Source organism: Rhinatrema bivittatum, chromosome 4, assembly GCF_901001135.1.
Source record: "Rhinatrema bivittatum chromosome 4, aRhiBiv1.1, whole genome shotgun sequence".
Classification (NCBI taxonomy): domain Eukaryota; kingdom Metazoa; phylum Chordata; class Amphibia; order Gymnophiona; family Rhinatrematidae; genus Rhinatrema; species Rhinatrema bivittatum.
The window spans coordinates 435,053,182-435,070,301 of NC_042618.1; the positions used below are offsets into that span (position 1 = coordinate 435,053,182).

Genomic DNA, 17,120 nt, shown 5'->3' on the forward strand with positions numbered 1-17,120 from the left:
TTGCCTCTTTCTTGGTTTTCTTTCCTTCATCTTTTTCTCATTTTAAGCCTTTGACAAGATGTTTATTTATGTATGCGTCCATACATGCAAGCATACATACTTTGGAGCGAAAGATGAGTACCCTCTGTTGTTTCTGCACCCATTCTTATGGCCACACTCCTATTTTATTTTAAGAAGCCGATTCAGCTAAGTTCCGTTCACCATCTGTTCGTGTTGTGTCTGTGCTTTATTGGGTATCTGTGTGACTGATCAGGTTCTGAGGCAGGTCGGCATGGCAGCACCTCAGTTTCCTTAACCTCACAGTGAGGAGCTTTTACAGTCTTCAAACTATTTCAGAAACCTTAAAATCTCTAAGCCATGCCTCAGGAGATTTAAAAAAAAAAAAAAAAAGCATGGACCTTAGATACCGACCTTTTGATAGAAAAAGGAATTTTTTTTTAAAGAGCAACCCGGTCCTTGACGACTGCATGTAGAGATCCTGCTCGTAAATCTCCTGAATAGAAAACGCAAAGCAGACTTTACAGGTGGCGCCCCATCTCCGGGGCTGTAACAAAGCCCTGAATGATCTGTAGATGGGCTTGGCTCACATCCAACGGGATGCCACATGGCAGATGTGATCAACACTAGGCTGAACTTTTTCTTGTGGTCTGTTAGGCATTCCGGTAGGAAAGTCATTCTTCCAGATCTTGTGTACGGGAGGAAAGGATGCCTGCTTCATTTACAACCTTCTGAAACCAATTGCTTGGTTAGCGTCTGTGCTTGCAACACATATACGTACAATGCAAACTACTAGAACGCCCCAGGTTTCCGGGAGCAATCAGTGATCACCTGATGTGATGTGTAAACGAATGTCGGTATATAAAAATGTCAAATAAATAAAAGATACTCCTTCGCTTTACATGGAACTGCCCCCATTTCCACAGCCTGCACCATCTAGAGTAAGAAAGAGGGAGAGTACTCTTATTAGTAGGACAGAACTCCACATTTTCTTAAGGTCTTTTCAGTTTTTACATGTTGTGATAAGTCTCTGCTGCCTTATGTTTCCTTCTGTCCTTTTCGACCTGCCAGAAACATAGCAGGTCGAACTCCAGCAGTAGCCTGATCACAGCCACAGAGGTTGCACTTGAGTGTAGTGGCAAGTCACGCTGCTTGCCTGCCTGCCTCAGTCTTTCCTTGTTTACAGGTTTTCCCTGCCATAGTTGGTCTGTAGCTGATCAACCTTCTGGTAGGACAGAACTGTGCCTGCGCTGGGTGGAAATTATTTATTTGGGCTCTTTTAGTCTCTATGACTTTTGCAGGCAAGAGTCTGCTGTTTCTTGGTTGCTTTAGCACAGTCTTCCATCAGGTCTGTTTATGAGATCAAAGTACACTTATCAGGAAAGCCACCGATGGTTTTTTGGTTTCTGGGTGCGAGTAGTGTTCGGTCTGATTATGAAACCACATTCGTCAGGTTTCTCCTGTGGTTTTCATTAATTTATGACTGTGGTACACTGGGGTGACTCTGAAAATAAATAAATCTGGTCAGCAAGCCAAGTATCTATGGGTGAATTTTCAAAGAGATAAGCACGTGAAAAATAACATACGCACATAAATAGCATCTACTCGTGTAATTACTATTTTATAAACAAGAAACATACGTGCTTTCTTAGCATCCAGTCAGATGAATCCAGAACAAGTGGGTTATGCACTTCTACAAGATGGAACAAACTATCGTCACAGTATATACACCCCTGCAGTGAAATCAGCCTGCCAGTATTCTCCATCTCCAGCAGATGGTGGATGTGCATCTCCCCACTGGGGATTGCTTCGAATTCAAAAGAATAAATAAGGAAAACTAATTCACTCCGATCTCCTATGATGATGCCAAATAGTCCCTCCTTCAGTTGTGAATTCCTGAGGTGATTTCCGTGGTCCCTCAGATGAGTGCCATGGTCTGGTAGCTGTTTTTTCAGCCAGCATAGACTTAGCTGTATAACAGCTAAAAGGCAATAGGTGCAGGATGCCGAGCATGGCAGTGACGGCATATGCCCTCTCCTCCTGCAGCTGGAGACCGTCTCTGTACTAAGTCAGGTAGGGCTTCCTCCTTCCCCTGGTCTCCGTGCTTGGCATGCTATTCCAACGTTCGTCCCACTCCATGGGAGGCTACGGGAATTGGGCAACCTGGGGGATTGAGCAGCCTCCATAGACTAGACCCCGCTCTAAGGCCTTTTCGCTGCACGCCACATGGTAGGCCTCAAGGGTTTTTTGCACGCTTTGTCTATGTGTTAGGCTGCCCTATTCTGGATTGTCTGTTCAGCTTGGTGTCAAGCTGTGCATCCAGGATTGGCGTACAGTTTTTGGATGCCTAGTCGGGCCTTGGTTATGTGTCCAAGTTAAGCGTGCCTTAAGGGATGTCCCGCTTACCTGTGCTCACAGGTTGGGTGTTTTGCTGTGGGCTTAAGTTTTTTGCATTGCCTATCCTTAGGGACACCTAGGTGCTGGATGCCCAGGTTTGGAACGCCTAGGTATTGGATGCCTAAATTTTTGACGCCTAGGTTGGATGCCTAGAATTTTTAGATTCCTAAAAAAAAACAAAAAGCAAAAAAAAAACAGCTGGACACATGCCTTCAGTCGTCGCTTAGTGTATTGTTGGCCTATTGGCACCTATACCTAAGAAGCATAAGCGCCTTTCCCTTTGCGTTGCCTGTCATATTCGGGCATCTCAGCCTGGAATGTGAGGGCAAAGGCGATCGGCGCCATTTTGAGTATTGGCATCTGACGGCCGGCGTGCAGGAGGTTGCTCCCGGACCTCCGCTGGACTTTTGGCAAGTCTTGTGGGGGTCAGGAGGCCCCCCAAGCTGGCCAAAAGTCCCTGTGGGTCCAACGGGTGTCCCGGAGCGACCTGCCGTCCGATGCCAGGACTCAAAATGGCGCCGATAGCCTTTGCCCATACTATGTCACAGGGGCTACTGGTGCCATTGGTCAGGCCCTGTCACATGGTAGGAGCACAAGATGGCGCCGGTGACCATGTGACAGGGGCTGACCAATGGCACCGGTAGCCCCTGTGACAAAGGCTATCGGCGCCGTGATGAAACCAGCACCGAGGGTGTGAGTGAGTTCCCAGACCCCCCGCTGGACCACCAGGGAGTTTTGGTAAGTCTTGGGGGGGTCAGGAGGGTGGGGGGTTTAAATTTTTATTTAGGAGGCCGAATAAAACAGAAATCTGTTAAATACGTGGGGAGTCGCGATGCGTTTCGCCTCCCCACGTATTTAACAGATAGGACAAAATAAGTTGCGGATTACAAATACGTTGAAAACGGATGCACACCTCTAGTGGGTGGGTGGGTAGGAGGGAGGGTATCAGATGCTAGTGGGGAGAGTGTGGTTTAGAAGGCAGTAGATGCGGTTTAAGTTTTCTATTTAGTGGAGATGGAAGGACAGGAGAGGTCAATGCCCAGCATTGTGGTTTAATTTTTGGATTTACCTGATGGGGTTGGGATAAGGGTCTGGGGCAGCGGATGGCTGATACTCAGGAAGGGGGGTTTAGGCTGGAGGCCCACAACTTTATTCTATTTCTTTTAGTAAAGCACACTAGTTACCTGGATATCTTTTGAAGATATCTGGGTAAGTAGCCAGTTATCTGGCCACCTGAGGCCGGCCAACTTTAAACCTGCTCAGAAACAGGTCTAAACTTATCCAGCTAACCTAGGTGGATGTTCCTGCTATTCAGCTAGGTTAGCCGGATATCGCAGCCCCTCCCCTTTTTTATCTGGTTAGAATTTAGCTGGATAAGGGCTGAATATAGCTGGGTATGCCAGTTAGACGGATAACTGTTAGGTTATCCATCTAAATGGTTTTTGAATATGCACCCCAATGATCCTAAACCATGCAGGGACAGATTTACCAATAGCCAGACTAGGCTAAGTGCTTATGGGCAGCCGCCCTGCCAGTGTGGGTCACTTGTTTTATATCAATCGTGGCCCTGGCTTATCTGAACAGGTTGGGGGCGGTGGAAGTGAGGAGGCAGCAGGCTGTCAACGTGCCTAAGTTTTGCCAGGAGTATAAATCCCACTGCTGAAACCAGGACTGCTTCAACCTGATCCCTGAAGGTCTGCGGGCACCTCACAATCGTGCTTTAGACGAGAATGACGGCACTCGACAAGCCAAACATGTTGATATAACATCCCCTTTTCAGGGTCAGGGGACACAGAACAGGTGCAGCAATAGGAAAATTCGGATACCTTGATGGTCATTTACAACCACATGACTGTTTCCTCCGGGTGCTGAAAGGGCATTTGAAAAACCATGCTTCCATACTTTTAGAATGTTAGTTTCTTTTTTTCAAGTGCCTTATGTATATCCATACACAGATGTTACTGCCAAAATGATCAATTTTTATACCTTAGTTCTAGCGAGTCACACGATTACAAAAAATAAGAAACCGTTTTAGATCCAGGTTTCATACTGAATGCAAATAGGAATCGAAGATGCTCTGTGCTGTATTATCCTTTCCCCATTCCTCCAGTATGTGCACGAACATGTCCTGCGTTTTTACAAGTTACGCCCCCTTCCCCCCCCCCCCCCCCACACACACACACAATCACCAACAGGGAATTACTGGTGACTTTTCCCTTTACCGACTGTGTAAAAGTTTTCATAAATTCTGATCTTTGAGCTTTTTACTTCGTCTACCATCAGATTGTTTCCGGTCACCATCCAAAGACAGAATTAAAATTGTAATTCAGCTCCCAATTACTGAATACATCTATCTCGAAGGCATTCCTCCGTGGAATAGCTGGTGCGATTAGTTGTGGCTGTGGGTGCGTCATCTCACTGGCCTTAGAGATCCCTGCCATTAATAACTGCGGTGCATCTACCATATCAGCAGAATGAAATATGTTCCATCTTCTTTTAAAATAGCTATTTGAAATAATAAAAAAAAAAAAATCCCTTTACCAGCAATTTCCTGTTGTGACATGTTCTTCTTGAAGCAATCACAAATCTGATCTGCCACAGGAAGTACAAAAATGAAGTTGCTGTTATTTCATTTCATATTGGTTATTTACTTTTGAAAACTTGGTACACGGGTTGAGACGTCATGCTTCTTTAGTCAACGCTGATATTTTATCTAAGTATAAATTACAAGATTTGGGCTTATAAAACCAAATAAATGTGTTCTTCCAGATACCAAGAAATAGATGCTGAATTTGCCACCGCCTCAAAACAATAATCAGGAATGATGAGACAGAAAATTATATGGCTTTGAGACAAACCATATTTCTTTTTTAAAAAATGAGTATCTTAGCATGGCATTAGCTTTGGGGAGTAGGCTGGGGATGGTTATACGTTATCTTTTATTTGGCTATGAATATTCACTCCGGTCAATACATGTGCTGTAATCCAAAAGACTGTGAATGTTCCAGATTAATAAAGTGTATATTTCTCTGATTTCTTTGCAGTTGGAGCTATCCAGTACAGCAGTCCTTTATCAGATGAGGAGGGAACAAGTAACTGATACTTGTCGAGCTAACAATGTGTCCACCAGGAAGCGTCGTATGCTAACACCCAATGACCTCAAGCATTTGGTGGTAGATGAAGATCATGAAATGATCTATTGTTATGTGCCTAAAGTGGCTTGCACGAACTGGAAGAGGATCATGATGGTCCTTACTGGGAGGGGCAAATATAATGACCCCATGGAGATTCGAGCAAATGAAGCTCACGTGTCCTCCAACCTGAAAACACTCAATCAGTACAGCATTGCAGAGATCAATCATCGCTTGAAAAGCTACATGAAATTTCTTTTTGTGCGGGAGCCTTTCGAGAGATTGGTCTCAGCCTACCGGAACAAATTCACCCGGAAGTACAACATTTCTTTTCACAAGCGTTATGGAACAAAAATTGTGAGGCGCCAAAGGAAAAACGCAACCCAGGAGGCACTGAGGAATGGTGATAATGTGAAATTTGAGGAGTTTGTGGCTTACCTCATTGACCCCCATACCCAAAAAGAAGAGCCTTTCAATGAGCACTGGCAGACAGTTTATTCCCTCTGTCATCCATGCCAAATCCACTATGACCTTATTGGAAAATACGAGACACTCGAAGAGGATTCCAATTACATCCTTCAGCTTGCAGGCGTCAGTGACTACCTGAAGTTCCCAACCAACACAAAAGCTACAAGAACTACTGATGAAATGACGGCCGAGTTCTTCCAGAACATCAGCTCAGAGCACCAAACACAGTTGTACAAAGTCTACAAGATTGATTACCTAATGTTCAACTACACAATGCCGAGCTACCTGAAACTGGAGTGAAACAGTCAAGGCCGTTTTATTTAAAATCTTGGTCACAATAAATATATGGATAACAAGTTTATTTTGTAAATAAATATTTTTGTTTTGTTTTTGAATAGTGCTGCGAGCAGCACAGTCAGAATTATTTAAATACGTTTTTAAGAGAGGACAATACTTCTTGCAGGGCAACAGGATTACAATCTAGTTTTTAAGGAAGGAGGACTGCTACACTGTCTAAAACTGTATTTGTGTCCTAGTGAATTTTCCTTTAACTTGCCTTTTCTGCATAAATTCTAATTAATGTTATTTATAGTTATTTAAACATGATCTCTTGAAATTCAAGCAGTCAAAAATGTTACATTTATGTGAAAAATATAAAAAAAACAAACCCCTGTTTTATCTTTTTCACAGTACCAAACTATCCCTGGGTACTTGGGTTCTTTGTCTCAGACTATCAATGTCAAACACATTAGAGGAATGTGGGCAATCTAATTGTTCAGGCAATAATGATCTGAAAATGCTGCTTTGAAGGGGGGAAAAACAGGATGGAATGTCTCTTGATCAAAAAAACATCAGTTACCTTCTGGGTGCTGACAGAAAAAGATGAAAACAGATTTTCTGAGGTTCTCTAAAAAAAACACGAGTGTGTATGCTATAATGAGGAGAGGATGCTGAGTAGAATAGGGATCCAATTAGCGTACTTTCATCTTCATTGGGCGTCGGTGCCACCACGGTCTCCAAGGTGCAAGACGAATGCACTCTCAGGCATGTGGGGAGTGTTATGGAGATGGCAAAACAGCTGAACACTTTTCGAAGAGGTAGAAGAGAGGAAATGAGGAGGTGGATCTCACCAGTCCCCTGCTCTCTACATCCCTGCTTTTCCGGTTTTAATAAATAGCGGAGCTTTAGAGATTCCTTCCGATTTTTTGTGTAGTTTTCTGCAAGTAGCAGATAAGCTCTTGAGCCTGATTCCCTTGTCTGCTTGTCCAGCAGCACGATAATGATAAACCGCACGGATCGGCTTCAGAGCTGGGGCGAAGGCCAGCAATGGGTCCAACACATAACTTCCCGTTGAAAATGACCTGAAGCTGATGAGGTTTGCAGTCATTTTCAAGAGGCTCCAAATCCATGCAGAGGCATCGTTCATTCTCCCTTGTGTTTTTGCTGCAGGGTACAGAATACTTTTTATTATACATCATAGCATGGCAGTGCAGGTTAAACACATTCCTCTCTTATCAATATTTTAATGAGAAAAATAAGCCCACTGTAAAGCTTATAGGGTCATGGATAACAAATTAAGAAATCCTTCAAAGGGTGTTCTTTTTATCTCATTTTCTGAACTTCTGGAGCAGGCATCTCTTGTGGTTTATTGCCTCAGGAAGGGTTAGTTAGCATCTTCTGCCTGGCACCCCCTCCCCCAATCATCATTTTTTTTTTGCCCTTCTTGGGGTCGGTACAAGTTGGCTAAGAATTTCTTAGGATGTGTTTGTTGCCTTCTTCTCAATAAACTCTGGCAGTTGAATGGCCTGCCCCTTGCAGGTTCAATGGATGGGAAGGATCATTTTCAAAGCCATTATCAGGGCTAAAACTGCTTTTACCTGTTGAAATGGGCCTTTTGAAAATTGCCCGTCCTCAAGCTGAATAATGCAAGGGTTGTTCCAAAAGGGGCAACATTTTACCTGTATGGCGTAGAGGTGCCCAGGCACTGGGAGGGAGGGGCAACAAGGTGCTTTTTCTTGGATTTTCAAAACTATGTGCATTTTTTTTTTGCCCAGAAACAGTACCCACAGGAAAAGCAGATACAGGTCTCTGTGAGCGCTATTTCCAGCAACAGCAATCAAAGCAGAATTGCACACGTACTTTGGCTTTGATTGTCTGTGCAGTCCCACCCCAGGTTTTGCACTAGCGCAGGCAGATTAATTGTTGCCCTTGTATATATTTTTTCTGAGACATTGTGTAATCAGTGGGATGACCAGCTTGTTACCTGTAGCTTAGGAGAGCATGAACAGGTTCAAGTCACTTATTTCTCGGAAGATAGCGAGCAGCATTGTAAGAATAGGAAAAAAATTAAGAGCAGGCTCGGGGAGCAGAAAGTTAAGTCCAACACTTCAACCCAGTGTGAGAGGGCGGGAGGCGGACCCCTGCACCGCTTCCGGTGGATCACAGAATAGGCGAGACGGCAGCAGGCATAGTTTAATCCGAGGTCTGTAGATGATGGGAGCTCTGTGCTTTCGCCAGTAGGTCACACCAGTCATCCTTCACTGTTCAGGCCTGTCAGCTGCGGCGCTGCGGCTCAGCCCACGGCCTGCAGTCAAGCGTTCGCCCGTTTAAGGAAAAAATATTCGTACTTTCTCCATTTCATATTTAGCCTTTTGAGATGAGGATTTAATCCCGGTCAGTTTCAGTATAAAATGCGTTTACAATATCCATCAAGGAGGCAAGTTCTGATAGTCTGTGCTTTGCAGTGCACGGAAGGTGTGGCTGATTTTCAGAAGAGAAACTGCCTACACCAGTGGTTCCCAAAGCTGGGCCAGGGGAACACCACCCCCCCCCCCCCCCAGCCCGTCAGGTTTTCAGGATCTCCACCATGAATATGCATAAGATAGATTTGCATTCAGTCTCATGCATATTCATGGTGGAGATCCTGAAAACCAGGTCCGTTTCTGGCTCTCCAGGACCAGAGTTGACCACCTCTGGCCTCCACGGCACATACATAGATGTGTCTACGTGCACTTATACCCGTGCGTGGCTGATCAGATTGAAAAAATCAAATCTCTGTGCACTGTTTTCTTCTCCAAATTAAAAAAAAAAACCAAAAAACCACCCCCCACCCACCCCAGGAACGCCCCTGTTTAATCTGAAAGGATGCAGCAGAGGTACTGTACTTAATTAGGGCACTCGCCTGTGTAAATAAGGCTCTTTGAGGGTTAATCTCCAAAGGCACAGTTTTAATAAAATCCACGCAGTGCTTAACTGAATAAAATCTCAGCCTTCTGTGAAGTCTATTGCTAAATGGTTCCTGACTGGCTTCCAGTATCGTCCTACCATGCTGTTATTTTTCTCTAGTAGACTAACCTCATCGCTGGCAAGTGCCTGTTGTCCAATGTGCTCTTTATATATCATTTGTGCTTAGAATTCACTTACCATTACTTTTGCCTTTTAAAGCCTCATGTGGATTGAAGACTTTATCTCCTAAATTATTGATATGCTCGCTTAATATTGCATGAGCCGAAGCCTAGTGGTGGTGCGGGGGAACCTGTGGGGTTGCCCCCTCCCGAACCTGTGTTCATTCCCAGAGCTCTCAAAGCTTGCCTGAAAATCTGTTGTTAATTTTGCCAGGGAGCTGCTCTTGTGATAGAAGCTCAGGTACAGAAGTAGGACTTTGATGTTGAAACACCAGAGACTCCAGCACAGTGCTTGAAGAAAAACCGGAGCCTCCAGCACGATGGTAGAGCGTTGGAGGAATGGATCTGCTGTCTGCAAATGGGTTTCTTCTGTGCAGACCAAGACAAGAATGACCCTTGCTCTTAAGCCAGGCTATATTGGAAATGTTGTCACTCTGTGTATTGTAGTAACTTAAAAAAAAAAAAGACATAATATTATTGTCAAGATAATATTTAGAGACAGTGGTTTTCCATATACACTTTTGTGATTGTCTCTTCAAATTGTCCAGTAGTAGTTTTCAACTGTACTTGTGGGTTCCCTTCGATTTTCCATTGCCTGTTTCATGAGAGATAATGAGGATTTGTTTATTTTATTGCTGAAAGTTTTCTGTGAAAATATACTTGAAAGATATATGAGAAACAGACTGTCTCAGTGGTTGGATGTAGCAGGTATTGCCCCTCAAAACTCCAAGTACTTGGCCCACAGTTCACATGCATGTATTTCTGTAGCCAGCTAACGGTGTCTAGCACTGAAAAGGAAACATGCTAGTATATTACATAATCTGTAGCCACTCTACATGCCAGCTGCACACGATGCTCTGTATAACAATGCTGTACAAAAGACGGAAATTAGTAACTGGCACAGATCTTTTCTTTTAAAATTATTTTATTCATGCTGTTTTGACTGGGCCAATTTTCCTTTCAGTTTTTGAAATCTGGCATTGTAACATTTATTAATAACATCAGCCACTGCTGGAAGCAAAGATGATTTGAAGCAGAGAATGCCCTCATACTTAAAGTCTGTCTTTGTTTCCTTATTTTGGCCAAGACCTACTGAAACATACAGTACTTTCAGGCCAATAGAATCAACCAGTAGGGAGGATGTGCTGTTTAAAACACAAAAACGTATTTCGTTTTGTCATTTTCCATCCTCAATGATGCAAAATATCATTCCTTGTAGTAGCAGACATTCCCATATTGTAAAAAAAAAAGCACGTGCTAAAATCAACACAAGCAGTGCACATGGAAAAACAAAATGATATAAATGGTAAGCAGAACGACATAAGGACAGAAAATGCCTTGTTCCCCCCCCCCATGCACACCCCTCCCTCTTAACTAGCACTCGTGAACCTGTGCCAGATCACAAGACAACCAGTGCCTCCGTCATCAGCAGATCCTGAAACCGTACACTGATACTGGAGCCCAGCGTAGTCCACCTCCTTCTGCTCCCATAAGTACCATAATCCTTTCATCATTCGTGTTCCAGGTGAACCAAATGACAAATGCCCCACTTTCCTGTTCGAGTTAGAAAGCGTGTCCGTTAGTTCAAGTACATGCCATTTGCAAAAAAAAAAAAAAAGCATTTTTGAAGTAGCTCCCATTTGTCAGAATGCCAGCGTTAGAATGATGTAATCCCCAAGCAATAAGCTTCTAGAAGTATACCCAGCTCAGCCACCCTGCTGTAGTAAGATAAAACTAGTCTGCTGCAAGTTTCAGGCACACAAGGGACTCTCCTTCCTATTACTCTTGTTACAAAGAGTGTTATTTTCTTAAATGCATGCACAGAATAATGTGTACATTCAATTTAACATCAATGTGGAGTCTGATTTTTTTTTTAACCTATTTATACCAGTAGAAGGCTTGTAGAAAATTTACATACCTGAATATACTGTAAAAAAAAACAAAAAAACAAACAAACCTTGAAACCTGCTGAATTATATATTGCCAACAAGATGTGCAAAATGTTCATAAATTGTTCCTTGAAGAAAAATCATTCAAGCCTGATTATTTTTCTAATCAACTTTAATTAAATTGAAGTGAGAAAAGAATTAAGTTGTGTGTGCAGTTTATTTATGCCCCAAAGCAAAATGAGCTGTCAGAAAGGTATTGCTTTTCCTCTAAAATACTGAGTAACTTTTTTTTTTCAGCATATGATAAATGTTTTGTAGTTCTATTTGTTTTGAAAGAAAAGGTGTTTTGTAGTTATTATTGCCTATCAAGATGTTGCTCTCTTGGGAGGAGGATGGAGTTTATGTGCCCAGTTTGGGCTTCCAATTTATTTATTTATTTATTTATTTATTTATTTATTTATAGTATTTCTACTTGGAATTGGTATATTTTGGTTTACAGTGACATGAGCCTTCTTTCCCAGTTGCCCAGGTATTTTCCCCCTATTTTACATCTCCCTGCAAATTAGCCCAGTCATTGCAACAATAGCCCTTGGCAGGGGACTATGCACCAGGGTTACTTTCAGAAGGCAGCAATGTGGCTCCTAAACTGTTCCATAATGACTGGGGCTAGGAATGCTGCAGTCCAGGGAATGCAATCCAATCCAAGTGGTCCAAGGAACAGAAGACCTGACCCGGAAATCAAATTCAGGTCATTTGCATGACAGTGCTGAGCTGGCCCCCTATAAGGAGATATTAGTTCATACCTGATAATTTCCTTTCCTTGAGTTCAACCAGACCAGTCCAAATGCATGGGTTATATCCACCAACCAGCAGATGGAGGCAGAGATTAAAAGGCTTGCTGTTGTCACCTTACATAGACTCCCATGCTGCCCTCAGCTTACCAGTAACCTGTTAAAGCTAAGAAGAATTTCCTAAAAACAAACTCCCCCCCCCCCAAATTTCCAAGGGAGAATAACAAACGAACGTACCAATAAAACACCACAATTAGGATAAACTAAATAGATTAATATTCTCTTAGCTTAACCACTAAAGCTTTGATTAAAATTATATATACACTTTCTGAAAAAAATAATCATAGAATATTACCTGTTTGGCAGATAAGGAAGGGTCCTGGACTGGTCTGGATGGGCTCAAGAAAAGGAAATTAGGTAAGAACTAATTTCTCTTTCCTTTTCAGCCAGCCAGACCAATCCATGGGATGTACCCAAGCTATACCTCAAGTGGGAAGACACTATCAACCTTGCTCTCAAGATCTCTGAACCAAAGGATGCGTCCTTCCTGGTTCAGATGTTGAGATGATAAAGTATTGCAAAAGAATGGAAGGAAGACCAGGTCACCACTTCGTAACTCTTCACTGGTGAAACCAATCAAAGCTTAATCAAAGAACCCACTTGTGTCCTGCCCTTACGATTTCTTTAAATCAGCACACCAATGAAGCTTTCATTAACACGTCCCCTCTTAAATGACAAAGAGATGATCCAATCCCCTAAAACCATTAATGACCTTCATTCCACAATAGGACACTCTGCACATGCAAGGAATGGAGCACAAAATACACTTCTCCACCCAACTCTCTACAGAAGGAAGATAGATATGCAATCCAACTAAGCTGAGAAAGCAAATCATTTTCGGAAGGAATGCCAAATTTGTACAAATCTGTACCATCTCCTTTGAAAGACCAAGACAGACTCCCTATGCAAGCGAGTTTACAGCTTAGAATTTGCCTGACTGAGTAAATCACCACTAAAACCTGCAGGAGTGGTGGAGTAGCCTAGTGGTTAGAGCAGATGGCTATGAGCCAGGGAGGCCAGGGTTCAAATTCCACTGCCATTTATTGTAATCTTAGGCAAGTCCCTTTACCTGCTATTGTGTCAGGTACAAACCAAGACTGTAAGCCTTCTGAGACAGGAGAAGAGCAGTTTCTTTACTGGTGGTCTTCATGTTTCACTCCTCAGAGGAAATGAGAAAACTACAGATGAGAGGCTAAAGGCGTACTCTAAATAAAATCCCTGAAACATACAATTGTCATTATTTGCATTTTCAAAAAATTGAGAGTTAGATCTTTATTCAACCTCCTTGCAAAAAACTACCAAATGGAAGGTATCAAATTACCTCTACGAAAAAAAACCTGCTTAGTAGTGTACCAATCTTCAAAAAGCCATCAAACCTTGATATATACCAGGGATGTAGAACTTTTCTGAGAAGCCCACAAGGTATCCACTATCTCATGAGAATATCCTTTCTTGCTTAAACAAGACCTCTCAAGGGCCAGGCCACAAGACAGAATCAAACTGCAAAACACCAGACCCTACCTCAGGAGACCAGAGGTAAAGAGAAGAAACTCTTATCCAACAGCCAAAATAGAATTGCATACCAAGGCTGTCTTGATCAATCGGGTGCTACCAGAGCAAGTGATTCTTGTAGCCCAGAAATCTACTGCGGAAGACTGTCTATCAGAGGCCACGAAGGAAATACAAAGCAGTTGCCACTCTGGCTAAGATTGAACTGAGGCATTGAGTCTGGATAACCCTCTTTCTCTTCTTCTGCTGTAGAATCTTTCTACAGTTTGCATTCCTCTGGAATGTCATTAGGTCCAATAGCGGCTCCCCTCATCATACCACTGTCTGATAAAAAGCCCTTACCGACTTTCTACTCACCAGTGTCAGGAACAGTGTGGCTGAAATGGTCTGCTTGAACCTTTACACCTTACTCACCGCGACACTGTCTGAAGCATTACTGATCAACACTGAGCCTCTCGAAAGGAAACACTGCCCTGTGCAGAAATCTTGCTTTCTTTATTTATGAAATTTAAGGCAAAGAGAGAATCAGAAACCAATCCAGGTTTTTCCTTTTTTTTTTTTTTTTTTTGTTTTTTAGGAAATCCAGTCCGAGAAAAGAGGAAAGGGGTGGGGGAAGAAATGAGAGGAGACAGGGCAACACAGAATGAAATGTGAAGCCCAAACTAAACCCTCGGAAACCCTCTGCTCTAAGACCATGCTAAACCATAGAAGGGAGCACCAGACTTTCACTGCAGGAGCTTCCCTTCCAAGCCACGCCTTTTCAAACAGCCTAACTAGGCCTCACCTCGGAGCACCGGACATGCTCTCCTATTGTCTGCTGGAGGCAGAGAATACTGACAGACTGAGGGCAGCATGGGAGCCTATGCAAGGTGGCATGAACAAGGCTGTTAATCTCTGCCTCCATCTCTTTGTGGTGAACATAACCCATACATTTGGAATGGTCTGGCTGGATGAAGAGCGTGTGCCATTTTCAAAAGGAACTTCACAATCATAATCCCAGGTGGAAGAATGTCCAGAGTAGTTCCCCCAAAGAGGACTCTTAGTTGCTGCTAAAAAAAAAAAATTCATTCTGTGACATTGGCAGGAGATTTGTGATGTCAGAAAGCCCTCTGCATTATGAGGATATAATAGGGGGCTTTGTGACGTCACACACTGGCTGCTTTGCTGTTGCAGGGCCAAAGTAGATAGTTCTAGTAACAGTAAAAGATTCTGTTTGAGACTGGAGCACAGTCTGCTTGGGTTTAAAAACTTACCATTCAGCCAACAGAGTACTTTTACCTAATTGGACAAAACGTTGCCTTGAATTCTCCTTTAACTTCAGTATAAACCCACTGAAACTGTTTAAAGATTGAAGAGGCAAGAGCACAAAAACACCTCTGTTACCTGCTAAATCAATGGGTTTATATTCATTCATGACATCCTTGTTAAAACATGGCCCACTATGCCAGGTGGATTGGAGAATTACAATGTACAGACATTTTTAAAGTAGAAAATCATTACAAATTGATTAAAACTGTTATGATGCTGGCATCATATTACACACATGATTATAACCCAAGCTGAAAACTCATTTTCCATGTATAGTAAATAGAAATGGCAGACCTCAATTCTGCTAAATTTCTGAGCTGTATAAATGGTAAAGTAGCGGCCATTTGCTGCGGTGCCTGGGATCACAGGCCGGCTGTCGGCCAGTGTGCACAATCTACGCCTGCCTGGAGGCAGGTGCAACTTGAAGATTAAAGGTCAGGATGGGGGTTTCGGAGAGGCCTCGGAAGGAATAGGGAAAGCCATCGGGGCTCCCCTAGGACTCGGCACGTGCAAGGTGCACAAGTGTGCACCTCCTTGCGTGCGCCGACCCCGGATTTTATAACATGCATGCAGCGGCGCGCGCATGTTATAAAATCTACTCCCACACATACGTTTTAAAATTTGGCCCTAGATGTACATTGTGCATTGGACACTTGAGAGAAGATTCTCGAGTTTGGGACTCCTGGTTCACAGCTCACAACTCCTTTATAATAACTTTTTTCATAGTACCATTCTCATATAAAAGATCTTTTTAAGCTTAGTTTAATATTGATTTCTCTGTAATAACTGCAAGGGAGGAAGTTCTATTCCTCATGCACAGGGGTCGTGGAAGAATCATGTTGGATTAGCTTTCCTTCTAACCGCTTGTAGTCAAACCAAGGAACCTTAATAAGGAAAGGAAATTCAGCCCTTGGTCAAGAAAGCTTGGCATATACGTTTTATGATCAGTCAGTTGTGTTATATGCAGTTATTCCGCATCCTGAAAATTGTATGTATTGAAAATCTTAGCCTGAAAATGGATTTAGATCAATACCTTTGGGATCACACCTTTAATTTCTTTTCTTTTTTTTTTTTTTTTATACATGTCAAGAGTTGCTTTGGCAAGCAGAAAATAGAAGTTTAATGTATGGCATGACTTGACCATATTGTTAGTGAACATTACCATAATATCAGTGAACTTAATTTCGCTGTGGCTTAACATTCAATACAGACGTTTCAAGATGATGGTATACCGCAGCGATGGACAGCTCCAGTGTTTGAGGGTTAAAAGCAGGTCTGGATTTTCATTAAATCCACAATGAATAATCACATGAGTAATGGAGAGCCAGTGGATGGGGTGTATTTGGATTATCAGAAGGCGTTTGTCAAAGTCCCTCATGAGAATCTGAGAAAATTAAAAAAACTCATGGGATAGGAGGTAAAATCTTACTGTGGATTGAAAATTGCTTAAAAGATAGGAAACAGAGAGTAGGATTTAATGGTCAGCTTTCCCTGGGATATGTACTGGGACCAGTGCTTATTAATATATTTATAAATGATCTGGAAAAGTGAACAATGAGTAAAGTGATCAAATTTGCAGACAACACAAAATTATTCTGAGTTGTTAAATCGCAAGTGGATTGTGAGAAATTGTAGGAGAACTTTGTGAAACAGAGACTGGACATCCAAATGGCAGATGTGGACAAGTGCAGAGTGATGCACATAGAGAAAAGTAATCCAAACTATAGGTACATGATGTTAGGTTCCGTATTAGGAAATACCACCCAGGAAAAGGATCTAGATGTCATCTTGGACAACACTTTGAAATCCTCAGCTCTGTGTGTGGCAGTATACAAAAAAAAACAAACAATGTCAAGAATTATTAGGAAAGCAATGGAGTATAAAACAGAGATTGTTATAATGTCTCTGTATTGCTCCTTGGTGAGACCACATCTAGAGTACCGTGTGCAATTCTGGTCACCGCAGCTCAAAAAAGAAATTAGTTAAACTAGGAAAGATACAGCGAAGGGTTACCAAAATGATATATGGGATGGAACGGCTCCCTTATGAGGAAAGACTAAAGAGGTTAGTGCTTTTCTGGTTGGTGAAGAGACCGCTAAGGAAGAATATGATAGAGGGCTATAAAATCATTGGTGGAGTAAGAAAGGACAAATGTTAATCAGTTGT

At 42.5% G+C, this 17,120-nt stretch overlaps 1 protein-coding gene across 2 annotated transcripts in view; it reads left to right on the plus strand.

The window, feature by feature from the left end:
- Window positions 1-11,064, plus strand: part of CHST11 (carbohydrate sulfotransferase 11) — a 352,143-nt gene extending 341,079 nt beyond the window's left edge. For both annotated transcript variants that reach the window (XM_029601519.1, XM_029601518.1), the window contains exon 3: window positions 5,439-11,064. In XM_029601519.1, coding sequence (XP_029457379.1) covers window positions 5,439-6,293 — 855 coding nt within the window. In that variant the 3' untranslated portion in view covers window positions 6,294-11,064. The remainder of the gene's footprint in view (window positions 1-5,438) is intronic.
- Window positions 11,065-17,120: the final 6,056 nt, after the last annotated feature.